The 27,366-nt window shown below is 43.7% G+C and overlaps 2 protein-coding genes and 1 non-coding gene across 3 annotated transcripts in view; 1 reads left to right on the top strand and 2 right to left on the bottom strand.

Moving 5' to 3' along the window:
* Nucleotides 1-27,366, bottom strand: part of LOC134326273 (zinc finger protein 850-like) — a gene marked incomplete at its 3' end in the record, with an annotated part of 57,503 nt that overhangs the window by 8,081 nt on the left and 22,056 nt on the right. The gene's annotated exons all lie outside the window — the stretch shown is intronic.
* On the top strand, nt 7,601-7,673 carry trnak-cuu (transfer RNA lysine (anticodon CUU)). Its single transcript has one exon. It is a non-coding gene; the product is annotated as a tRNA-Lys (tRNA).
* On the bottom strand, nt 9,736-14,271 carry LOC134326933 (serine/threonine-protein kinase pim-2-like). Its single transcript, XM_063009030.1, has 7 exons — nt 13,970-14,271; nt 11,913-12,288; nt 11,661-11,837; nt 10,871-11,028; nt 10,690-10,788; nt 10,262-10,534; nt 9,736-10,181 (listed from the first exon to the last, which is right to left on the bottom strand). Exons 2-4 carry the CDS (start codon nt 12,247-12,249, stop codon nt 10,934-10,936), a joined length of 609 nt encoding a protein of 202 aa, XP_062865100.1. The 5' UTR covers nt 12,250-12,288; nt 13,970-14,271; the 3' UTR covers nt 9,736-10,181; nt 10,262-10,534; nt 10,690-10,788; nt 10,871-10,933.

The raw sequence follows: 27,366 nt of genomic DNA, 5'->3' as shown, positions 1-27,366 counted from the left end.
ACTTTACTTTTTAATGTTACTGTTATATTAGTTTTTTGTTTTTTTTTGTAATTTGTATACTTGCACATTGTAATAAAATGTAATTTTAAAAATCAACCGCCAAGGTCGTGGATTCGATCCCCGTACGGGCCACACCCAGTTTTAGACTTAAACTAACTAACAAGTGAGCCTTCTCTAACTAGCAGGTCTTATTAACCTGGGCTTCAAACATTGTCTCTGAGAAGTGTGAGATCTGTGTACTTTGGTCAGTGGAAGTAGTTTTATAGCTTTATAAAAACATTTTACTTACGTGTCCAGCCCTGCTACACAAACTGTCATTTTTGTCCCTGTTAAAAACTTTAGCTTAGTTAAAGCAAATAAAGACACATTTAAAATGTTCATCTTTTATTACTGGTTTAAAGTTGCATAAAACATTTACATTTTCAGCAGACGCTTTTATCCAAAGCAACTTACACAATGAGCAATTGAGGGTTGAGGGCCTTGCTCAGGGACCCAACAGTGGTAACTTGGTGGTGGCAGGGCTTGAACCGGCAACCTTCTGTTTACTAGTCCAGTACCTTAACCACTAAGCTATCACTGGCATAAAACAAATGTTTGTACAAATAATATAAAACCAAAGTACAAAATAAACATTTCACTTATTTTAATTATCTCACAAATCACTTCTCAGTTTTAAAGGTCAAAGGCAGCAGCATCTTTTAGATCAGAACAGCTATTAACATTAAATATCACTAAAGAGGAAATCCTGAAGACAGCAATGTAAACCTTTCATTTAAATACAAGCTGCAGTAAAGTTACATAGTTGACCCATGATAAAAAAAAAGAACCTCACAGCTCAGCACAATGGTTAAACTGCACAACCCAACAAGTTAAAATAACCCATCATGTGTTCTGTCCAATATTTATACAGTGCTGGGTTGCCAAATAACACTTTTTCCACCTGTATTCGGCCTTTTCTTTCCCATATACCAAAAACAGTCGCCATTGCAGGTCTACAACACGTTACGAAAACATTTGGGACAAAAGAGCCATAAACACTCACTAATTTATATACATTATAAAGATAAAATAATAGTAATAATAATAATGTCACAATTCTGTACCCAAGCAACAAGCTGTAGTTTATTTCTAGCACCACTAGATGGCAATGATGTCTGTATAAAATTTTGAACTTCACTGTAAAAGTCAGTTCAACGTGTTTTATTGTGTATATATGGTAAATAAAAGCTTCCTATCTGTACTAGATTGGTTCTTTGGCATGAGCAGCAGGGATCAATAGACCCAACATGCCTTGTGCCAGCAGGTTAGATCGATGGTGTTGTGGTTTAATGGTGTGGGACTTTTTCCTGGCTGCATTCCTTTACAGAAAACAGAATGTATTCATTGAATAATGGGATTCAGACATGTTTCGGACACATTTACGATATTATCACGTCCACATGTGGATATTACATTGAATGTTATTGTCAGTGAATGCACTGAGGGGAACATTGAAACCATCAGAAAGGCCCATGAAAGGGAACCAAGAGCAGAACTTCCAGAACTAATAGAAGAAGACTTTGTGGACAGCATGGACCTGAGAGATCGTGTGAGGCAGGTCCTGTTCAGTAGTGCCAGCAGCACGCAGCAAGATAAAGTCAGTCAGGAACCATCGATAGAAACTATGACTGAATCTCTTGCTGGAGCGCTCTGCCAGCACCTCCAGGACAAAATCACTCTTCTGCTCCAGAATGTAAAACAACTACTGGAATGCAGAAGCTCTCAGGCTGACTGTCTTTCTACACCATGTGGCTGCGACTATTCGCTATTAGATTTTTTTCTGAATCTGCTCAAGGCCAAAAAGTCCTCAAATCCAAAAGAGCTCTCGCTCTACTACAAGATTCTTCTACACACTGTTGTGGACAAAACAGTGACACGATTGTTGACTGAAGGATTTGAGGTAGAGGAATCACCCATGGGCTCCCCTCAGTGTGAGCTCGTTTCATTGCTTCGTCCTGTTCTTCTAACGACCATCATGGAAGATCTCATCCCTTCAAAACAAGGTCAATTATTTTCTTTATTACTATGTGTTCACTATGGTGATGGTATATTTTTGCATCATTGTTTTGAAACCACATTTTAAAACATTTATATATATATATTATTTCAGTAGAGGACGCTTCTTGCAACACAATACAGTCCTCTGAACAGAATGAAGACACCACAGAGGTCCTGGGTTCAACAGGACAGTGTGAAGACTCTGTCAATGGACAGACAACCACAGCTGGTAAATAACAGAAAATCCCTTTTGAACACCTTTCAGAACAGAACCATTTGCTACAATTATTGGATTAAAAATAAACCTTTGTGTGAGGTTTTGCTTATTTACCACATCGATTTTTTATGAGCTTTTAACCATCACAACTCTCTTTGTGTTTCTTCTTTCTATGATACAAAGACACAAATCCAAGAAGAACACGGATGAAGAAAGTCCGGGACTTCTTCAGAGGAGTGTGGCAGAGGGTCAGACGACTTTTCAGCAGAGGATCCAGTTCCAGCAATGTAATTACATAATAATAAGAGCTGATTTTATGTGAAACTGGGTGTTAAATGAGAAAATCTTGTATGAATATTGTAATCTTTTTTAAATATAAATCTTCCTTCTTTTACAGGCTTTGAATGTGGACAATCTGCTGGATTTAGTTGAAAGGGTCCAAATTATATTAGTGGAGGAACTTAAGGACAACCTGTATCCTCCACTGATGGAGTTTGTAAACGATCAATTTCCTTGTACATCCACTAGTTCAAACCAGACCAGGGACCATAATGAGCCTGGACCCTGTGGAACCAGTCCCACTAAAGATCAGCAGCTTGAAACAGAGCTACGAGTGAAAAACTTGCCACCAAATAACACAGACACCATTGTGGACAGTATGGACCTGAGGGATCGTGTGAGGCAGGTCCTGTTCAGTAGTGCCAGCAGCACACAGCAAGATAAAGTCAGTCAGGAACCATCAGTTAAAACAATGACTGAATCTCTTGCTGGAGTGCTCTGCCAGCACCTGCAGGATGAAGTTACACCACTGCTCCAGAATGTAAAACACCTACTGGAATGCAGAATTTCTCAAGACGACTGTTTTCCTACACCATGTGGCTGCAAAGATTTTGTATTAGATTTATTTCTAAATTTGCTCAAGGCCACACATTTTTCAAGTCCAGAGGAGCTATAGCTCTTCTACAATATCCTTCTGCACACTGTATTGGACAAAACAGTGACGCAACTGCTGGCTAAGGGATTTGAGGTAAAAGGGTCACCAATAGGCTCCCCTCAGAGTGAGCTCGTTTCATTGCTGCATCCTTTCATTTTAATTACAATCATGGACAATCTTGTCCCATCAAAACAAGGTAAAGTTTTTCTTTCTCACTATGTGTTCACTATTGTGACGGTATATTTCGTATCATTGTTTTGAAAAGCATTTTTAATCCCGTGTATCATTGTTTGAACAGCATTTTAAATCATGTTTCTGTGTGATTTCAGTAGAGGATGCTTCTTGCAGCACCACCACAGAGGTCCTGAGTTCAACAGAAATATCTGCAGATCCTGTTGATGAATTCCCAATTCAATGTAAATAACAGAAAAATTCGATTTCAACACCATTCAGAACAGAGAAAAAACATTTAGCATTAGTTTATATGTTGGGTTAAATGTTTTCTAATTAACCATAAAAACCTTTTATGCGTGCGTTTTAAACATTGTGACTGACTGCGTTTCTCCTTTCTATGATACAAAGGCACAAAACCAAGAAGGAAAAGAATGAAACAGGTCCAGGACTTCTTTAGAGGAGTGAGCCAGACAATCAGACGACCTCTCAGCAGATGATTCCATTCCAGCTGAATCCACGATGCTGATTCATTTTCATTTTTAGTTCTATTTAGCAATTAAACATTGTAAGAGACGTTCTAAATAATACTAAAGCGAGTGTAGCTGCACACTTTCCAATTGGTATACTAAATGTACAAGGTATTTCATAAGTGAACAGACAGGGATGAGATTGTTTAACTATCTCTCTGGCTATAGTTCATTGCTTATATGTATCTCAACAATCTGATTAGTTTTGAAGTGATTTGGGTGAAAGTATTCCTTTTGTGGGACTTGAGCTCCTCTAATGATTGGATTGTTTGTGGGCTAAGTTATTTGAATGGGTTTAATTACAGTAGACCAAAACTGATCAGTTTAAAACTTTTCATGTTACCTTTTGCCACTTTACTTCAGTATTATTATTATACTGACTGACCGTAGCTTTAAAACAAATATAAACATGTCTGTTGTAAGCTTTAAACAGTATTACTAGAGGAAATGCATTTTTTCTGGATCTAATACGCTGTTCTTCATTATAAATCAGTAAAAGCTGAATCATGAAGAATGGAAATCCTTTTTACTTTGCAGAAATGCAGGATAGAAGCATTTTCACTAGCTGCTACAACTATAAGCATGTGGAATAAGTTTTAACACAAGGGTAGATAATTCATACATGTACCAGCCAGCCCACCATAAATCATGGTCTCAGACTCATTTAGTGTAATTGACACTTTCATCAACGAATAAAAACGAGATGAAAATGTTTGGCAGGGACGACATCCAATCAGAACTGATTTAGTTTTGGAGAGTTAGGGAGAGATCCAATCATAACTACTTTAGCGTATGTGGAGAGGCGGGACAAGCCGGGTAGCCATCCTATCAGTACTAATTTCTTTTGCAGTACCGCTGTAAGACCACACTCGCACACATTTGATCTGAACCCAGGAAGACCAGACTAGCCTGTGAACTGTCGTTACTCATGGAACCAGGTTAACTCCACAATGTCAACAGGGAGAAAGTGGAGAGCCGATATATAGACACATTCCTCATTTCACATCGTGAAAAACAAGACGATGTGTAAACCATCTGGGGCGACGATCTCGGGTAAAAACACAACAAATCTAAAACCACTTCTGGCACTGCTGGCAGTATAATGGCAACATAATGGCACTGCTGCTTTTACGGTACCCAGTTTTATAAAGAATGTAATATGCAATTTGTTATGAACAATGCATATATTTTTCAGGCAGAGCAGGCCTACTGGTCATTAATATTTTGTTAATCTTATGCTCAATAAGCAAGGTCAGGTAAATAAAGATGTTTGAAATAAGTTACATCTGTTTTTGTGTGTATTGCACATTCAAACATTAATAATATTCCATAACTGGTCAAAAATGTTTCATTTTGTGTAAGTGTGCATAATTACTTAAATAATTCAAGTTAACTGATTAAAAAGCATTTACATTTTACACCCTTTATATGTATTTTAGTCTAGGGCTGGGCAATTTTCACGATTAATTCGGTTAATTCGCATGAACGTTTACACCCGATGTTAGAAATGTGACAATCGTGATTGTTTACATACTTTATATTTTAATTAAAATACCAACATGTCACGAGGCAGAAACTGACCAGACGCTCGTGGAACATAAATCAGGGAAAGTTTAATATCAAAAGGGTGAAAACAGTGTACAAAATCGGGTAGAATGCAAAACCAGCGGATAAACTAAACAGTAAACGGAAGACAACAAGGATTATACACGGTAACGGTTAGATTCAGAAATAAGGAGCGCAAACACGATCGGCAAAACGAGACACAAACAGAAGAGTTTAATTAAGATTCACTGAATCAAACACCGCTGAACTGAATCAAAACTCCGGAGACGGTGAGCGTGATCAGGATTGGCTGACCGGGACATGAGAGTCACGTGACAGTCCGGGGGAGCATGGGAATTGTAGTCCATATAGTTAGAAGCAGACCGTGCCCCCTCCATCCACCCCCAATAACAAGAGGACAAAATCAAAGCTGAGCTGAGTGATTACTTGATGCCCCCCCAGTGTAGCTACTGATACAGACTCACTCAGTGGTGGAAACAGTACAGTACAGGCTCGTGTTCCTTTTAAGAAACCTGTAAAGAACTTTTTGTAGTTCTTTTCCTAATGTAAGGAGGTTCTGCTGCACATTATTTAAAATAAGAGTTGTTTGTGAGCTATTCTTATAAAGGATATAGATAATTCAGATTTCTATTTTGTTTTAATTATTGTTAATTATTGTGATATTGTTTTTGTTATAAGTTTGAGTCCCTTGAAAGGATAATTATAGGTGGTGCTGTTACTATTTTTGCACTTCTGCAGTCTTTTAAATTACAATGCAAAAAAAAAAAAATTTGAGTCTTGTTTCAATTGCATTATACAAGAACAAAAAAAAAACTAAATCGTAATCAACAATCGGTTATCATTTTAAAATAATAGAGATTTTTTTATTTGGCAAAATCGCCCAGCCCTATTTTAGTCGACTGAAACTAAAACTAGACTAAAACTAAAACAATTCAGATGACTAAATTATGACTGAAACTAAATTACATTTTAGTCAAAAGACTATGACTAAAACTAAATCAAAATTTGCTGTCAAAATGAACACTGACGTGTGGTTCCATGAGTAACCCAAAAAATAGGTCCAGACCTTTAACCATACAGGTTTCTGAAGGCTTCTGCTAACGGTAAAAACAATCAAACCTTTTAAGATTTGAGCTTTTTTCCAGGAATAAGAAGGTTCGAGAGCTCTGGGAGGTCTTTCTGGGTGAGTAGGAGATGATGAAGGTTTGATATCTATGCAAGGTTTAAGTCTCTATTCACAGGACCTCACAGGACCTCACCGGACCTCCAGGACGTCACGATAGCGTAACGGTAGTCCGCAGGTCAACGAGCATCTCGATCCGGAAGATGAGGAGATTCTTCTTACAGTTACCAGCAGCTTCTTTGTTTATTAAATAAATAAATTGTTCAATAAAGACGTGAACTGTACCGTTGTCTGTGTGTTATTAGCATGTTTTTAGGCGTCTGTGTGCACAGACTTTGATAGGACACCCAAAAGACGGGTATGATACCGCTTGAGATGCATCTCCAATTTAACTGGAGGCCACCTGTGGTCAATTGGTTTGATTGGATACGATTGGGGATTGCAGACACCTGCTTATACGAGGTCCCACAGTCCACAGTGGCCATGGGGTCAAAGGAATCGTCTGCAGACCTCAGAGGCATAGATCTGGGCAAGGGTACAGACCACCAACATCCATAAATGGAAGAAGTCTGGCCTGGCCGGGAGGTGAGCAGGAACCTCCGGCGTATCCTTGTGGAGACGTGAGAACCTTCCAGAAGATCAACCATTTGAACTAGGTGCTAAAATGCACCTAGAGGTCTCTCGGACCACGAGAAACACATTATGTCTGGTGGAGACCAGGCACCCGGCTAATGCTGCACCTAATGTGAAGCATGGTGGTGGCAGTCCTGATAGAGGGGAAGATGAATGCAGCTGATCCGTCCTGCAGTGCTTATATATTTTATTTATTTGTATTAAACAGCACTGAAACACACTCATGTTAGGACGACCTTTTGAGGTTTTCAGTGTATTTCACTGTGCACATTCTTTGAAAGTAAAATTGTTTTATTTCATTTATTTTTGTTTATTTAAAATAACACTATTAAACCTACATCTCTCTGATGGTCTGACTGATGAGCTGTCTGTTCCGACATACTGCTTAAGCCCGGCTAGCTCAGTCGGTAGAGCATGAGACTCTTAATCTCAAGGTCGTGGCTTCGAGCCCCACGTTGGGCGAGTATCTTCATTTAACATCTACTGAAACCAAAAGGACGTTCTTCCACTTTGGACAGCCGGTCTCCGGTGACTTATCAGGTGGTTTTTTGTGCTCGTAGGACTGTTGTTTACTGGATGTTTTTCAGTTACTTATTTCCACTATTCTGTGGGACTACACATTGTTCTTGTGTCTCATATCCGTTTGATCAACAGGCAGGTTGTGCAATAAAAGGCACTCGTCCCTGGGTGGGCTCGAACCACCAACCTTTCGGTTAACAGCCGAACACGCTAACCGATTGCACCACAGAGACACAAGCACTGCTTTTTCATTGGACACAAAAGTCACATGACTTGCAAACATTTACAGAGGGTTAATTAAGTTTGGCAAATTGAAATAATGGCATGTTTCTGACTTGAATGAGAGGGGCATTAAAAAGATCTCACACTTGTCAGAGACAACGTTTGAAGCCCAGGTCAATAGGACCTGCTAGTTAGAGAAGACTCACTTGCTTGTTAGTTTAAGTGCAAAAGGGATAGTGGCCCGTATGGGGATCAAACCCAAGACCTTGGTGCTATTAGCACCACGCTCTAACCAACTGAGTTAACCGGCTGGTCTTCATGGGCAGGGCATGTACCCACATACCTGATACACTGACAGCCCTTCAGTTATGGTGCTGCCACACAGAAACGATGGAGAGCTTTACTGTTGTTGAGCAGAACAGATCTTCATGTGAGATGACTGAGGTTCATGTATTTTTCTTTTAAGAATAAATAAAAGCTGATGCTTTTAACCTCATACTTTCCTAATACTTTTATTCTACACGGTCTCAATTTCTTTTAGTCTTCTGCCATGTGCAGTGCAAGAATTCACTAAATTACACAGCAGTTCTCTTTTTATTTATTTTTGCCATTAACAAAATTGATTGCAAGCATTTATAAAGGTCATGCCACGATCATTAGGTGAAATGAAGCCAGAATTAAAGATGGCAGAAGAACAGGGTGGTATTCTTACTTTCAGTGATTAAATTACTCAGGTTAGAAAGTCCTGATACTCAGCACATGCTCACCTGACTCTCTCTCAACCATGCTACCTTTAATGGTTAAAGTGGGTGTGGCCCGTACGAGGATCAAACCCTGGCGTTATTAGCACCACGCTCTAACCAACTGAGCTAACCGGCCAGTTCATCTAGACTCTGTAGATCTTTGTACATAATTCTACACTAAACTTTAATTCAATTTAATTTTTTTAACAGGAGAAATAACTCACATCAGCATTTTATAAAGGCTTTCACAAAGCATTAACAAATTGAGACGCGTCCTGGAGCAGCTGAGGTAAACGCTACAGACTCTATACTACCTGATTATCAGTTTTACCTCACTCACTTTTCATTTTCTTTATTCTTTCACACTATTGTAAATTGTTCCACACTAACACACCATGTCAGTGTCACTGCAGTGTCACTGCAGTTCTGAGAATGATCCACCACCTAAACAATGTGACCATTGAAAAACAGAGTAAAAGCAGGTAGAGAAATAGATGGACTACAGTCAGTAATTGTAGAACTACAAAGTGCTCCTATATGGTAAGCGGAGCTGATTAAATAGACTACACTGATCATCCATAACATTAAAACCACCTCCTTGTTTCTACACTCACTGTCCACTGTGTAGTGTGAACTGAACAAAGATCTGAACACAGTCGTGTAGTGTGAACTTGGTATTAGTGGTTAAGGTACTGGGCTAGCGATCAAAAGGTTGCTGGTTCAAGCCACACCATTGGTGAGTTGTCACTGTTCGGTCCCTGAGCGAATTGGTTCTTTGCCTTGTAGAGCTTCTTTTCCTTAAGTGTCTGTGACACCTTTACTTCCTCTGTATTGTGTCCACATTCCAGTTCCCAGTTTGTTCCCAAATCTCACAACTCAAATTCCCTCAAAATAAAGAGCAGCATGGAGAGCAACTGTAACTGTAATCTTCTATAAACCTTTTACTCTTATTCTGCCTGCGTCCCAACTTTATATAGCAATCAGTGAAATCATTGGAAATCTTTTATTTTGGAGAATAAAGACGCTAGAGAATGAATGACTCACAGTTTCTTCTTTTTTTATTAAATTTTTACAGAACATCAGCTTTTTACACATCTGGATCTGGTCCACAAAGTCATCCGGGCGTTGTCCTGATGTAAAGACATCGTCTTAAAGGCAGCAGGTCTCTCAGAGATCCTAATACATGCTTCCACATCGGTGGTATCTTCACACGTCGCCGATGTCTTGGGTCCTGACGCACCTCCACAAGTACACAAACTGTGAACAAACATTAAAAACACGTCAACCACCAGACATGCATCCCTGACAGTTAAATAAAGGTTCTAATCAAGGTTGGCCTTTAGATGTCCTCTGTTTCCAGCCTTTCATGAAACCGTTGGAGGCTCTGCCATAAAAGCGTCTCCAGTGCAGCAGCCAGGGCTTCAGGTTCTGCATACAAAGACTCGTCCAGAGTGAAGATTTCATCCAGGAAGCTCAGCATCTCAGTCTGAGAGAGAAACAGAAGAAATAACAGATTACTAGCAGACAGTTCTATTCAAGATCATTCATGGTGTAAAGAACACACACCTGAAGATGGAATAAATAACACGTTCAGTCTATCTGGGCGTAACACACGAATAGATGAGAGCAATCAGCCGGTCCAGAAAGAGCCTTTGTCTCCGGTACTGCGTCAACTAAACAATGGTGTGTTTAACTACACTTGTAGGGCAGCACAGATTAATTTTAGACTCTATAGAGCACAGACTCTCTTACTGAGATGATCTGATGCACCCTCGCTCTTCCCAGAATTCCCAGCAGCACCAGCTCAAAGACGATGTCTATAAAGTTAACGTGCTGGATCTGTGAGTAAAAGGAAAATAGATTTTCTATTAGAACGGTAGGACTGTGGTTCTGACTGATGGCGTAGTCGCTATGGGTAACCGCATGGGTGGCATCCGGCAGTCGACACATATAGTAGTAAATATAGTGCCAGTTTCAGACTGAGTCAAACTCACCCCGATCTGCGCCAGCTCCACTTTGGCCCACATCCGATTAGTACGATTCTCCAGCATCTGTATCAGCCGGTCGTACCTTTGCTGGAAGACGCGCAGATCCTAGGAGAGAAACGCTCAAGACGTTATTAAATCATTCGTACATCACTTGAATTATTTGATACGTGTTTTTCTGCCGTGTTACCCTCTTTTTTGCAGCCGCCAGTATGAGTGTAAAGATCTACACCGTCTGGACCTAGTCTTCCGGTTACTCATCAAACCACCCATGCAGGAGGATCTGCCCGAGGGTGAGACGCTTGCTGGGCTTCTTCTTGAGGCATTGTTCGATCAGATGGCAGCAGGCTGGCGAGTGCGACAATGCAGATTTAAATTATACGGTGTTTAGATCTGAAGAAGATACACCGATCAGGCATAACATTATGACCACCTTCCTAATAACGTGGCCTCCATTGATCGGACTCGTTTGTCCAACACATCCCACGGACGCTCGGTTGAATCGAGATCTGGGGAATCCATGGAAGAGTGGACATGGTCCTCAAATGCTACGTGTCAGAGCTACGTGTCAGGAGCTACGTGTCAGGAGCTACGTGTCAGAGTGACCCAACCCAAAGTTTCCCAGCAGAATGTTGGCAGAACTTCTTCCCATAGTGCATCCTGGTGCCATGTGTTCCCCCAGGTGAGCGACGTGGACAGGGGTCACCATGGGCATCCTTACTGGTCTGCTGCTACCTTTGAGCTACAGGAGCTCTTCTGCTGGATCGGGCCACACATGCATCAGCGAGCCTTGGCTGCCCATGACCCTGTCACTGGTTTACCACTCTACCCTCCCTGGACCACCCCACAAGAGCTGCAGATTTGGAGATACTCAGACCCAGTCATTTATCCATCACGATTCGCTCCTTGATAGTCACTTCACCTAATAATGTTATGCCTGGTCAGCGTAATTGCAGGTCTTAATGTATATATTTCCTTACCATTAGACACACCAGGTTTGAACACTAGACGCCCTTTGGTGATCTCCTTCCTAGACCGAAATGGCAGGCGTCCACAAACCAAGAAAAACAGCAGTACGCCCAGACTCCAGACGGTCGCAGGGCAGCCATAGTACTTCTGCTTGGTTATCCACTCGGGTGGCGAGTATTCCCACGTGCCTACACGAACAAAGAAGACAAACTAGTACCCAAAGTCCAAACCAAAGTACCCGTCCCTCATTGGTGCACAGTTACCTGAATATGTGTAGTACGGAGTGTCCCTCAACAGGTCGCCGCATCCGAAGTCGATCAGCTTCACCTCCAGCGTCTCCGTGTTCAGAAGGACATTCTGGCGCTTAATGTCCCTGTGCAAGACACCGCGATCCCGGCAGTGGAGCACCGCCAGGACAACCTGCCGCATTACATGCCGGGCAAACTGCATCCTCAGCCTACCCTTCTTGCGCATCAGCTGGTAGAGGTCTACGCAGGGGACGGGCCGCTCCAGGATCAGGATGCAGCGCTCGGGCGTGTCGAACCACTCCAGGAGCTTCAGCACGTACGGGTTGGCGGGCGGCCTGGACACCATGCGCATCAGGGCCACCTCGACGGGGAGTAACTCTGTCTCGCCGGGCTGATGGTAGAAGAGACAAGAACAAATGATTTAATGTACAGTGTATCACAAAAGTGAGTACACCCCTCACATTTCTGCAAATATTTTATTATATCTTTTCATGGGACAACACTATAGACATGAAACTTGGATATAAGTTAGAGTAGTCAGTGTACAACTTGTATAGCAGTGTAGATTTACTGTCTTCTGAAAATAACTCAACACACAGCCATTAATGTCTAAATGGCTGGCAACATAAGTGAGTACACCCCACAGTGAACATGTCCAAATTGTGCCCAAAGTGTCAATATTTTGTGTGACCATCATTATTATCCAGCACTGCCTTAACCCTCCTGGGCATGGAATTCACCAGAGCTGCACAGGTTGCTACTGGAATCCTCTTTCACTCCTTCATGATGACATCACGGAGCTGGTGGATGTTAGACACCTTGTGCTCCTCCACCTTCCACTTGAGGATGCGCCACAGGTGCTCAATTGGGTTTAGTCCATCACCTTTACCTTCAGCTTCCTCAGCAAGGCAGTTGTCATCTTGGAGGTTGTGTTTGGGGTCGTTATCCTGTTGGAAAACTGCCATGAGGCCCAGTTTTCAAAGGGAGGGGATCATGCTCTGTTTCAGAATGTCACAGTACATGTTGGAATTCATGTTTCCCTCAATGAACTGCAGCTCCCCAGTGCCAGCAACACTCATGCAGCCCAAGACCATGATGCTACCACCACCATGCTTGACTGTAGGCAAGATACAGTTGTCTTGGTACTTCTTACCAGGGCGCCGCCACACATGCTGGACACCATCTGAGCCAAACAAGTATATCTTGGTCTCGTCAGACCACAGGGCATTCCAGTAATCCATGTTCTTGGACTGCTTGTCTTCAGCAAACTGTTTGCTGGCTTTCTTGTGCGTCAGCTTCCTTCTGGGATGACGACCATGCAGACCGAGTTGATGCAGTGTGCGGCGTATGGTCTGAGCACAGACAGGCTGACCTCCCACGTCTTCAACCTCTGCAGCAATGCTGGCAGCACTCATGTGTCTATTTTTTAAAGCCAACCTCTGGATATGACGCCTAACACGTGGACTCAACTTCTTTGGTCGACCCTGGCGAAGCCTGTTCCGAGTGGAACCTGTCCTGGAAAACCGCTGTATGACCTTGGCCACCATGCTGTAGCTCAGTTTCAGGGTGTTAGCAATCTTCTTATAGCCCAGGCCATCTTTGTGGAGAGCAACAATTCTATTTCTCACATCCTCAGAGAGTTCTTTGCCATGAGGTGCCATGTTGAATATCCAGTGGCCAGTATGAGAGAATTGTACCCAAAACACCAAATTTAACAGCCCTGCTCCCCATTTACACCTGGGACCTTGACACATGACACCAGGGAGGGACAACGACACATTTGGGCACAATTTGGACATGTTCACTGTGGGGTGTACTCACTTATGTTGCCAGCTATTTAGACATTAATGGCTGTGTGTTGAGTTATTTTCAGAAGACAGTAAATCTACACTGCTATACAAGCTGTACACTGACTACTCTAAGTTATATCCAAGTTTCATGTCTATAGTGTTGTCCCATGAAAAGATATAATGAAATATTTGCAGAAATGTGAGGGGTGTACTCACTTTTGTGATACACTGTATATCCAGTCTATACGGTATTTACTTCATCTGAAAGGTAAAGTCACTTACAATCCTGGTAAATCTGAGGTCCTCATCCTTCACCACGTATTTGATGGCAACCTAAACACACACAAGTAAACGATCATTAGTAGATTTTTAATACAAGGGTTGGGAGAGACTCGATAAGGTCCTAGTAGGTCGCCATGGGTGTCTGGAGCCGTGCTGACTGCATTTGCTCAAGGCGCTCCTTAGGGTTCAAGTCTGGGAAGCCAGCTCACGAAATGAGACCTTCTTCAGGAGTAACTCGGACCACCGACACGTGGACTCCACGAGACATCCAAAGGCATCCCGTGGTATCCGGTATCAGGGACTCAGATCTTCTTAGTGTGCATCCCGGGTTTGTCTGAATAATGTCCCGGTAGGTTGTAGGGAGGATCCTGGGGAGGATCTGTAGATTGGAACAAAGGGAATTCAGGGGGAAGGGTACTCGGAAGCCCCCGTGACCCTATAAGGTCCTGGAAGGTTGTCACAGGTATCTGGAGCAAAGGGAGGATCCAGGGGAGGATCCGTAGAGCCAACACGACCATCAAGGAGGTCCCATAGATGCTCAATTGGGTTCAAGTCTGGGACCAAAGGGAATTCAGGGGGCCAGGGTGGTACTCGGAAGTCCCCGTGACCCAATAAGGTCCTGGAAGGTCGTTGCAGGTATCTGGAGACATAGGAGGACCCAGGGGAGGATCCATTGAGCCAACACGACAATTCGAGGTGGGTTCAAGTCTGTAGAATTAGAGGGCCTGGGCCTGGGTCATGCTCTTCTAGCCATGCTGGAAGATCCCATCCATCCCACTGAGTCCTGATAGGTCGTCACAAGTATCTGCAGCCATAGGAGGACCAAGGGGAGGATCAACACAGCAAACTGATACTCACCTGGTTCCCGTCCACCTTATGGATGCCTTCGTAGACCGAACCGCAGCCTCCCTTTCCCAGCAGCTCTCCAACAGTGTATTGGCTCTCAAAGCTGTTCGGGTTCGTGTCGGTCGTCACCTCCTCTTGACGTCCTCCATCGGTGGTTTCTCCTTCAGCAGGTTCTCCTTTAGCGGGTTCTCTTTCACCGGTTTCTCCTTTAGTGGTTTCTTCCTTAGCGGTCTTTCCTTCACCGGGTTCTCCTTCAGCAGGTTCTCCTTTAGCGGTTTCTCCTTTAGTGGTTTTTCCTTCACCGGGTTCTCCTTCACCGGGTTCTCCTTCACCGGTTTCTCCTTTAGTGGTTTCTTCTTTAGCGGTTTCTCCTTCACCAGGTTCTTCTTCAGCGGGTTCTCCTTCACCGGTTTCTCCTTTAGTGGTTTTTCCTTCACTAGGTTCTCCTTCACCGGGTTCTCCTTCACCGGTTTCTCCTTTAGTGGTTTCTTCTTTAGTGGTTTCTCCTTCACCGGGATCTCCTTCAGCAGGTTCTTCCTCAGCAGGTTCTCCTTCAGCATCTTCAACACAAGTATCACCAATGATGCTTCATGGGCTCATGTAGACCAAAAATAAGGGTCCAAATAAAGGTTCGGCATACTCACTCTTGTTCTCGGGAGCATCGCAGACGACTTCTCCAGAACTGATCCCACCTATGAAGCCCAAGGGTTAATTACATAGTCACTACAGTTCAATAGTGTCGGACTTGAATGTGGTGGTGTTAAGGTTACCTGGAGCTTTAGAAGACGCCCGCGGTCCCTGGGAGTCTGTCTGCTCGCTCGAGTCTGAGTCCTCCAACTGAATCTCCCCGTCCACTAACGTCTTACTGGAGTCTGATTTCGAATCGTCCTCGTACCCGTCTGATTCCTCCTGATTCAGACGCATTAAACTGGTGTTACAGAGCCGAGAACCGAACCCCTCCCCTCCCGGAGTATAGTGGTGATGATAATTCACCTCGCTCTTGACTGTTCCTTCTTCTCTCTCAGTCAGGTTCTGAATGGCGCTGATCCACGCCCGTCTACCTGCCTCACAGTCGGCCTGGAACGTACAGCTCCTGTACACACACGGTGATAGATACAGATTATATAGGATGCAGACAGACAGACAGATTGAGTAGATAGATAAACAGATAGATAGACAGACATTGAGACAGACAAATGGATAGAAAGATAGATAAATAGTCTGTCTATTGATCTGTCTTTTGATAATCTATCTGTCTGTCTATCAATTATCTTCTTGTCTATCTGTCTATTCATATGTCTATCTAGAATCTGTCTGTCTGTTTATGGAACATCTGTCTGTTTGTCTATTGATCATCTATCTAGCTGTCTGTCTATCTATCTATCTGTCTGTCTGACTATCTATTTGTCTGGCTAATATTTGTCTGTCTGTCTGTCTGTCTGTCTGTCTGTCTGTCTGTCTGTCTATTAATTACAGTGGGGCCAAATAGTATTTACTCAGCCACTGATTGTGCAGGTTCTCCTACTTAGAAAGGTGAGAGAGGTCTGTAATTTTCATCATAGGTACACTTCAACTATGAGAAACAAAATGAGGAAAAAAAAATCCAGGAAATCACATTGTAGGATTTTTAAAGAATTTATTTGTAAATTATGGTGGAAAATAAGTATTTGGTCAATAACAAAAGTTCAACTCAATACTTTGTAACATAACCTTTGTTGGCAATGACAGAGGCCAAACGTTTCCTGTAAGTCTTCACCAGGTTTGCACACACTGTAGCTGCTATTTTGGCCCATTCCTCCATGCAGATCTCCTCTAGAGCAGTGATGTTTTGGGGCAACACAGACTTTAAACTCCCTCCACAAATTTTCTATGGGGTTGAGGTCTGGAGACGGGCTAGGCCACTTCAGGACCTTGAAATGCTTTTTACGGAGCCACTCCTTCGTTGCCCGAGCGCTGTGTTTGGGATCATTGTCATGCTGGAAGACCCAGCCACATTCCATCTTCAATGCTCTCACTGATGGAAGGAGGTTTTGGCTTAAAATCTCACGATACATGGCCCCGTTCATTCTTCCCTTAACACGGATCAGTCGTCCTGTCCCCTTTGCAGAAAAACAGCCCCAAAGCATGATGTTTCCACCCCCATGCTTCACAGTAGGTATGGTGCAACTCAGGATTCTGCTTCCTCCAAACACGACGAGTTGAGTTTTTACCAAAAAGTTCCATTTTGGTTTCATCTGACCACATGATATTCTCCCAATCCTCTTCTGGATCATCCAAATGCTCTCTGGCAAACTTCAGACGGGCCTGGACATGTACTGGCTTAAGCAGGGGGACACGCCTGAAACTGCAGGATTTGAGTACTTCTCGACGTAGTGTGTTACTGATGGTAGCCTTTGTTAATTTGGTCCCAGCTCTCTGCAGGTCATTCATCAGGTCCCTCCGTGTAGTTCTGGCATTTTTGCTCACCGTTCTCATGATTATTTTGACCCCACGGGATGAGCCCCAGATCGAGGAAGATTATCAATGGTCTTGTATGTCTTCCATTTTCTTACAATTGCTCCCACAGTTGATTTATTCACACCAACCTGCTTGCCTATTGTAGATTCACTCTTCCCAGCCTGGTGCAGGTCTACAATTTTCTTTGGTCTTGGCCATGGTTGAGTTTGGAGTCTGACTGTTTGAGGCTGTGTACAGGTGTATTTTATACAGATAACAAGGTCAAACAGGTGCCATTAATACAGGTAACGAGTGGAGGACAGAAGAGCTTCTTAAAGAAGAAGTTACAGGTCTGTGAGAGCCAGAAATCTTGCTTGTTTGTTTTTGACCAAATACTTATTTTCCACCATAATTTACAAATAAATTCTTTAAAAATCCTACAATGTGATTTCCTGGATTTTTTTTTTCTCATTTTGTCTCTCATAGTTGAAGTGTAGCTATGATGAAAATTACAGACCTCTCTCATCTTTCTAAGTAGGAGAACCTGCACAATCAGTGGCTGACTAAATACTTTTTGGCCCCACTGTATCTATTTATCTATAATCTGTCTTCTTGTCTATCAGTCTATCCATCTGTCTATCTAGCATCTATCTGTCTGTCTGTTTATTGGTCATCTGTCTGTCTGTCTGTCTGTCTATCTATCAATTATCTTGTCTATATATCTATTGTCTGTGTATTGATCATCTATCTGGCTGTCTCTCTGTCTATTTGTCTGTCTGACTATTTGTATGTCTAATATGTGTCTATCTGTCTATTGATCATCTGTGTCTGTCTATTGATCATCTGTCTGTCTATTGGTTATCTGTCTGTCTGTCTATTGATCATCTATCTGTCTGTCTGCCTATCTATCTGTCTATTGATCATCTGTCTGTCTGTCTATTGATCATCTGTCTGTCTATTGGTTATCTGTCTGTCTGTCTATTGATCATCTATCTGTCTGTCTGCCTATCTATATGTCTATTGATCATCTATCTGTCTGTCTATTGATCATCTGTCTGTCTGTCTATTGATTATCTGTCTATCTGTCTATCTATCTGTGATTATAGATCTGGACTTACCTTGTGGGCGTGACCACCCGGAAGCAGAAGCGTCGCCCGGCGTCCTCGCAGCTCTGGACCGAACAGCGCTGCAGGTCTTCAGCCAGCACCATGAAGTCACGCTGGGGGAATAGAACATAAAACCTTCTTATTTATACAGTTGATGATATAAATGCCGGTGAAATCATCCCAGACGTAAACATGACGGGGGTGGTTTGGGACACAGCCCGGCACAGAAGTCGACTTCTGCTGTAATGCGCCCGAATGATGAGGGGCGTATGGCCGCGGTACATTATGGGTATTTCACAGAGTCCAGGAAAGAGCTGATTTGGATCATATAAAGTCATGTGACCTACCTTAAACCTCTTCTTGTAGAGAAGCTGATTGTTCTGTATGATGAACCACCGCCTGCAGAGATCAAACACATCGTGTATATATATATATATAATATTGAGTGTATATATATAATATTGAGTTTATAGATATAATGTGTGTCTATGTATATAATATTAAGTGTATAAATATAATAGTGTATATATATAATGTTGAGTGTATAGATATATAATTCCTAATATATAGACTAAGCATCAGTGTACAGACCTGTTCCAGGTTTTAAACACACTCCTGGTCCTCTTAAACAGAAACCCCTCCATCAGGAGCGCTTCCTCGGCCTCCGCACCGCCCCCGTGACCCGGGTCGCCCCCGGAGGACACCCGGGGAGGCGCCCCGCAACACAGCACACGCAGAAACCTCTGTCTCAGAGAAGCAGCCATCGTAAATGAGGAGAAAATCAAAATGCTGCTGCTGAAGAGCACAGGTCCACATTGTGATGTCACAGCGTTCCGAGGGAGCAGAGTGAATTTACCTTTACCATATATGGGCATGACTGGATTCATGTGACTGCACATATACTGACTTGATTTCCACTGTGGGACGGCTTCTGGAGGGTCCTGGGTTTGATTACCGGAAAGAATTTGCATGTTCTCCCCATGTCCTGGGGGTAAAGGGGTACCCTAGGTATAAGTGTGTTTGTTTAGGTGTGTCTGGCAACCTGTCCAGAGTGGTTTGTTAATTCCACACAGTGAATCACACCCCATACCATGACACACCCTGGTACTGGTACTGACACACCCCCATACCATGACACACCCTGGTACTGACACACCCCAAACCATGACACACCCCCATACCATGACACACCCTGGTACTGACACACCCCCATACCATGATACACCCTGGTACTGGTACTGACACAGCCCCATACCATGACACACCCTGGTACTGACACACCCCCATACCATTATACACCCGGGTACTGACACACCCCCATACCATGATACACCCTGGTACTGACACACCCCCATACCATGACACCCCTGGTACTGGTACTGACACACCCCCATACCATGACACACCCTGGTACTGGTACTGACACACCCCCATACCATGACACACCCGGGTACTGACACACCCCCATACCATGACACCCCTGGGTACTGGTACTGACACAACCCATACCAAGACACACCCGGGTACTGACACAACCCATACCATGACACACCCTGGTACTGACATACCCCATACCATGACACACCCGGGTACTGACACAACCCATACCATGACACACCCTGGTACTGGTACTGACACAACCCATACCATGACACACCCTGGAACTGACACACCTTCATACCATGACACACCCGGGTACTGACACACCCACATACCATGATACACCCTGGTACTGGTACTGACACAGCCCCATACCATGACACACCCTGGTACTGACACACCCCCATACCATGTTACACCCGGGTACTGACACACCCCCATACCATGATACACCCTGGTACTGACACACCCCCATACCATGACACCCCTGGTACTGGTACTGACACACCCCCATACCATGACACACCCTGGTACTGGTACTGACACACCCCCATACCATGACACACCCGGGTACTGACACACCCCCATACCATGACACCCCTGGGTACTGGTACTGACACAACCCATACCAAGACACACCCTGGAACTGACACACCCTCATACCATGACACACCCGGGTACTGACACACCCACATACCATGACACACCCTGGTACTGGTACTGACACAACCCATACCATGACACACCCTGGTACTGGTACTGACACACCCCATAACATGACACACCCTGGTACTGGTACTGACACAACCCATACCATGACACACCCTGGTACTGGTACTGACACAACCCATACCATGACACACCCTGGTACTGGTACTGACACACCCCATAACATGACACACCCTGGTACTGGTAATGACACAACCCATACCATGACACACCCTGGTACTGACACACCCTCATACCATGACACACCCGGGTACTGACACACCCCCATACCATGACACACCCTGGTACTGGTACTGACACACCCCCATACCATGACACACCCTGGTACTGACACAACCCATACCATGACACACCCTGGTACTGGTACACCCCCATACCATGACACATCCTGGTACTGACACTCCCCATACCATGACACACCCTGGTACTGACACACCCCCATACCATGACACACCCTGGTACTGACACACCCCCATACCATGATACACCCTGGTACTGACACACCCCCATACCATGATACACCCTAGTAGTGGTACTGACACACCCCATACCATGACACACCCGGGTACTGACACACCCCCATACCATGACACACCCTGGTACTGACACAACCCATACCATGACACACCCGGGTACTGACACAACCCATACCATGACACACCCGGGTACTGACATACCCCATACCATGACACACCCTGGTACTGGTACTGACACAACCCATACCATGACACACCCTGGTACTGGTACTGACACACCCCATAACATGACACACCCCATACCATGACACACCCTGGTACTGACACAACCCATACCATGACACACCCGGGTGCTGACACACCCCCATACCATGACACACCCTGGTACTGGTACTGACACAACCCATACCATGACACACCCTGGTACTGACACACCCCCATACCATGACACACCCTGGTACTGACACACCCTCATACCATGACACACCCGGGTACTGACACACCCCCATACTATGAAACACCCTGGTACTGGTACTGACACAACTTATACCATGACACACCCTGGTACTGGTACTGACACACCCCATAACATGACACACCCCATACCATGACACACCCTGGTACTGACACAACCCATACCATGACACACCCTGGTACTGACACACCCCCATACCATGACACACCCTGGTACTGGTACTGACACACCCCATAACATGACACACCCTGGTACTGGTACTGACACAACCCATACCATGACACACCCTGGTACTGGTACTGACACACCCTGGTACTGGTACAACCCATACCATGACACACCCTGGTACTGACACACCCTCATACCATGACACACCCAGGTACTGACACACCCCCATACCATGACACACCCTGGTACTGGTACTGACACACCCCATACCATGACACACCCTGGTACTGGTACTGACACACCCTGGTACTGGTATTGACACAACCCATACCATGACACACCCTGGTACTGACATACCCCCATACCATGACAGACCCTGGTACTGGTACACCCCCATACCATGACACACCCTGTGTGTGTATTATGTGTGTATTACATGTGTGTATTACGTGTCTGTGTTACGTGTGTATAAGGTGTGTGTATTACATGTGAGTATAATGTGTACTTGTTTATATATCCTGGTGGGGACTGCCACCTAATTGCACACCAAACCAGCAAACCTGAATCAAAGTCCCCACAGGCACAATCATTTCAACCAATAGAAAGCCTTAATTTAAGTCATCTGACAAAGTTTCATTGAAATGGCCTCAGGTCCCCCCACAGGGTAGGTCAACCGGAGAAAAAGTGTGTGTGTGTGTATAAAGTGTGTGTGGAAGTTTTTAAATGCCACACAACATATTATTAAGATTAACACTAATTAACACTATTATATTGTTGTCGTTTCTTGTGTGTACAACTTCCACACACACTTCCAACTTTAATTAATTAATTAATTATAAATTAAATACTGCAAAATAATGACAAATACTGTAAACAGAAAGCAAAATAAATGTAAAAACAAACGGTACTAACACAGTGACCTCTGTGTGATCTTTTTAGCTAGTCGTTTTTCTGAGAAGCTTCTTAAGAGACTTTGAAGTGTGTCTGTGGGAACTCAGTAAAAAAGCATTTGTATGGCTGGGCACTGATGCATTGTAAAAAAAAAAAAAAGCCTCAGTCGGTGTTCCGGTTCATCTCAGAGCTGTTGAGTGGAGCTAAGGTCAGGGCTCTGTGCAGGACACTGGAGTTTCTTTAAACCACATCCAATTTGGTGGTACTACAACAGTAACTTCAAAGCGACTTACAGTATTGTGACACTATGTTGTCTGAGCAATTGAGGGTCAAGGGCCTTGCTCAAGGGCCCAACATTGGCCACCTGGCAGTGGTGGGGTTTGAACAAGCGACCGTTTAATTACTAGTCCAGTACCTTAACCGCTGGGCTACAACTAGGCTAGGCTACAACTGCCCCTTTAATAGTGATAAAGGACACACATCATTTACAGCTTTTGCTGTCTACTCTGAACCAGCACAGATTCCCAAGATGCAATGCAAGCCACCACAGTGGGTTAAAGTAAGACAGTAAAGGTAGCTCAGATCACCGGTGCCATGGAGGGACCTGAACCTATAGAATAGTCTAACGTGGGTGGCCCTTACCAAAAATCTTTGAAGCTGAATTTCAGGAAGCACCCGTGGCCAGCTAACCTGCGACACCAACCCCACCACAGAAAATGATGGTGAGGTGAGAAACTGGGGCTACATGTCACAGAAATTCCCAACTGCAGTTAAGGAAAGCCTGGTGCTGGAGAACTTAATACAACTTTCCACTTTAAACAACTGTGACCTGCCTGCCACAGCAATTTCACCTGGGTAACTCCAGCATGTTCCAGCACCGCACTGCACTGAAGAATTAGACACCATCTTTACTGATCATGCCACCAAATCAGAAAAAGCTGCAGTAAAAGTGAAGCTGAGAAAATGAGGCCATATGAGCATGGGTGTTATTCCACCATTGTAAAAAACCAGGCAAGCTTAAAGTGCTATGTCGGTTCAAAGGTACATCTGCGGAGGCGCTGGTAGACACGAACACGATGATAAGCCTGATCTGCTCAGGAGAACACCAGCACAGTGGTGAAGAGCATGTAGAGACTGATGAAAGCTACACCTGAATGTAAAGTTTTGATGTTTCAGCTGCCCTAAACACCACTGTCAAACCCACTCTGTCTGGACTGAAATTAGTGGCAAGTCAGCACCGGCACTTATTCACAAATTTTGTAAGATAAACAAAAGAAAAATGTTGTTATTGTATACAACCCTAAATAACGTTATAATTAGCGCAAAAAGACGATAAATATCCATGAGTGGGGCTTGTAATGAGCTTTTAATGTAACTATGGTGATATTACATCATCACGTCCTCAGGTCATCACTTGACGTTGGTAAGATGGTGGACGTAGTACGTAGGGTTGTTTGTGTGCATACTGCACACTTCTGTACTGAAAGCGCCGCGCACTTCTTTACCGGCTGAGCGCTGCGTACTTCCTCCAATCTAGTACAGACTCTGTAAGTATGAGATTTCAGATGCAGCTTAACATCACCTCAGTGGGGGAGGGGTAATCAGTTCACTACAAACAACTCAACTTGTTGATAGCAGTTTACTTTAAAATCAGATCAATCAGTTCAAAACTACAACAGTCAACAGTTTGTAAAAAGTGTATACATGGGGTCCACCCTTCAGACAGCCATCTGTAATTTCAAAGTTTCGAGATTAAAAATTTTAATCAAACGATTTTTATTGGGCTGTTTGTGCCACAATGTGTCTCTGTGGTAATTTGCATTTCTTAAAAGTGCAGGAAGCAGAACGCTACTTATGTCACACAAGTGAACATAAGCACAACCGAAATCGATCATTTCTGATATCTTCCCTACACACTTGCTCCCTATGCCCTAGCATAGTACACTTAACATTCTTAAAGGGCCAGACAATATATTTGTAATGCACATTACATGACAGGTCAGACATTAGAAAACAACATTCTTTTTCTTACAATAACCTTTATTTTTTTAAAGAAAAAGTACAGTAGTTCTTATGTGAATTACAAGGGCAGGAAAAACTACGGCAGACACAAGTCAGAACAGGGGGCGCGGCGTAACATTTTTATTATTTTATCAGTTGAACTGATTAAAAAAGTTGATTTCGTAAAATTAAAATACGAGCCGTTTTTCAATTTCTGCTTGTTTGTTATTTGATTTTTGAACTTGAAATAAAATACGAATAACGCCCCGTGTTCCTGTTTTTTTAACTTTGGGATTTGAAGTGAAAAACGAATGACCAAAGGTACACGGACCTTAAATAGATCACGATGGACTGTATAAACGCTTTAACATAGTTAACGATGTGGGTTGACAGGATGTTATACGTGTTGCACAGGGGCGTAACTACAGCGGGGGCGGGGGTGTAGGTGGCAGGCGCACCAGGGCGCTGAGCACTGAGTATGAACTAGTCCCTAATAGGTGAGCTACATCACTGGTGTGGAAGTTTTTCGGATACAGAAGGTCAGACTCCAAACAAACGACTGTAAATACAATCACGACAAACAGTGGCAACATCACATTTACTTCAGCACCTAAAGCAAAAGCATCCGCGTGAGTACAAGGAGTGTCGGTCACTGCTAATTTTTAAATCATCAACCGTTATAGAGTATAAATCGAATTTTATTGAACAAACCTCCCATTGATAACAGTATATTCTTCAAAAAAAAAAAAAAATCACTGTTCCAAATTATTTTGCACAACAGAGTTTCAAAACATTTCATAGGTTGTAAAGAACTGAAAATGGTCATTTGTTGAATTGGCAGCATTCACTGAAATCAAAAGATATTTCAATCAAAAACATCCTAACAGACCAAGTTACAGTGTATCACGAAAGTGAGTACACCCCTCACATTTCTGCAAATATTTTATTACATCTTTTCATGGGACAACACTATAGAAATGAAACTTGGATATAACTTAGAGTAGTCAGTGTACAACTTGTATAGCAGTGTAGATTTACTGTCTTCTGAAAATAACTCAACACACAGCCATTAATGTGTAAATGGCTGGCAACATAAGTGAGTACACCCCACAGTGAACATGTCCAAATTGTGCCCAAAGTGTCAATATTTTGTGTGACCACCATTATTATCCAGCACTGCCTTAACCCTCCTGGGCATGGAGTTCACCAGAGCTGCACAGGTTGCTACTGGAATCCTCTTCCACTCCTCCATGATGACATCACGGAGCTGGTGGATGTTAGACACCTTGAACTCCTCCACCTTCCACTTGAGGATGCGCCACAGGTGCTCAATTGGGTTTAGTCCATCACCTTTACCTTCAGCTTCCTCAGCAAGGCAGTTGTCATCTTGGAGGTTGTGTTTGGGGTCGTTATCCTGTTGGAAAACTGCCATGAGGCCCAGTTTTCGAAGGGAGGGGATCATGCTCTGTTTCAGAATGTCACAGTACATGTTGGAATTCATGTTTCCCTCAATGAACTGCAGCTCCCCAGTGCCAGCAACACTCATGCAGCCCAAGACCATGATGCTACCACCACCATGCTTGACTGTAGGCAAGATACAGTTGTCTTGGTACTTCTCACCAGGGCGCCGCCACACATGCTGGACACCATCTGAGCCAAACAAGTTTATCTTGGTCTCGTCAGACCACAGGGCATTCCAGTAATCCATGTTCTTGGACTGCTTGTCTTCAGCAAACTGTTTGCGGGCTTTCTTGTGCGTCAGCTTCCTTCTGGGATGACGACCATGCAGACCGAGTTGATGCAGTGTGCGGCGTATGGTCTGAGCACTGACAGGCTGACCTCCCACGTCTTCAACCTCTGCAGCAATGCTGGCAGCACTCATGTGTCTATTTTTTAAAGCCAACCTCTGGATATGACGCCGAACACGTGGACTCAACTTCTTTGGTCGACCCTGGCGAAGCCTGTTCCGAGTGGAACCTGTCCTGGAAAACCGCTGTATGACCTTGGTCACCATGCTGTAGCTCAGTTTCAGGGTGTTAGCAATCTTCTTATAGCCCAGGTCATCTTTGTGGAGAGCAACAATTCTATTTCTCACATCCTCAGAGAGTTCTTTGCCATGAGGTGCCATGTTGAATATCCAGTGGCCAGTATGAGAGAATTGTACCCAAAACACCAAATTTAACAGCCCTGCTCCCCATTTACACCTGGGACCTTGACACATGACACCAGGGAGGGACAACGACACATTTGGGCACAATTTGGACATGTTCACTGTGGGGTGTACTCACTTATGTTGCCAGCTATTTAGACATTAATGGCTGTGTGTTGAGTTATTTTCAGAAGACTGCTATACAAGTTGTACACTGACTACTCTAAGTGATATCCAAGTTTCATGTCTATAGTGTTGTCCCATGAAAAGATGTAATGAAATATTTGCAGAAATGTGAGGGGTGTACTCACTTTTGTGATACACTGTACATGTTAACACAGGACCCCTTCTTTCATATCACCTTCACAATTCTTGCATCCATTGAACTTGTGAGTTTTTGGAGAGTTTCTGCTTGAGTTTCTTTGCAGGATGTCAGAATAGCCTCCAAGAGCTGCTGTTTTGATGTGAACTGCCTCCCACCATAATAGATCTTTTGCTTGAGGATACTCCAAAGGTTCTCAATAGGGTTAAGGTCAGGGAGGATGGTGGCCACACCACAAGTTTCTCTCATTTTATGCCCATAGCAGCCAATGACACAGAGGTAATCTTTGCAGCACCAGATTTGTCATGCATGAAGATGATTTTGCTGCAGAAAGGCACGATTGTTCTTTTTGTACCAGTGGTCAGTCAGAAACTCTATATACTTTGCCAAGGTAATTTTCACACCTTCAGGAACCCGA

Source organism: Trichomycterus rosablanca, chromosome 14 (genome assembly GCF_030014385.1).
Source record: "Trichomycterus rosablanca isolate fTriRos1 chromosome 14, fTriRos1.hap1, whole genome shotgun sequence".
NCBI classification, from domain to species: Eukaryota; Metazoa; Chordata; class Actinopteri; order Siluriformes; family Trichomycteridae; genus Trichomycterus; species Trichomycterus rosablanca.
The sequence above is the reverse complement of the archived record's forward strand: the minus strand, read 5'-3'. Positions and strand labels throughout refer to the sequence as shown.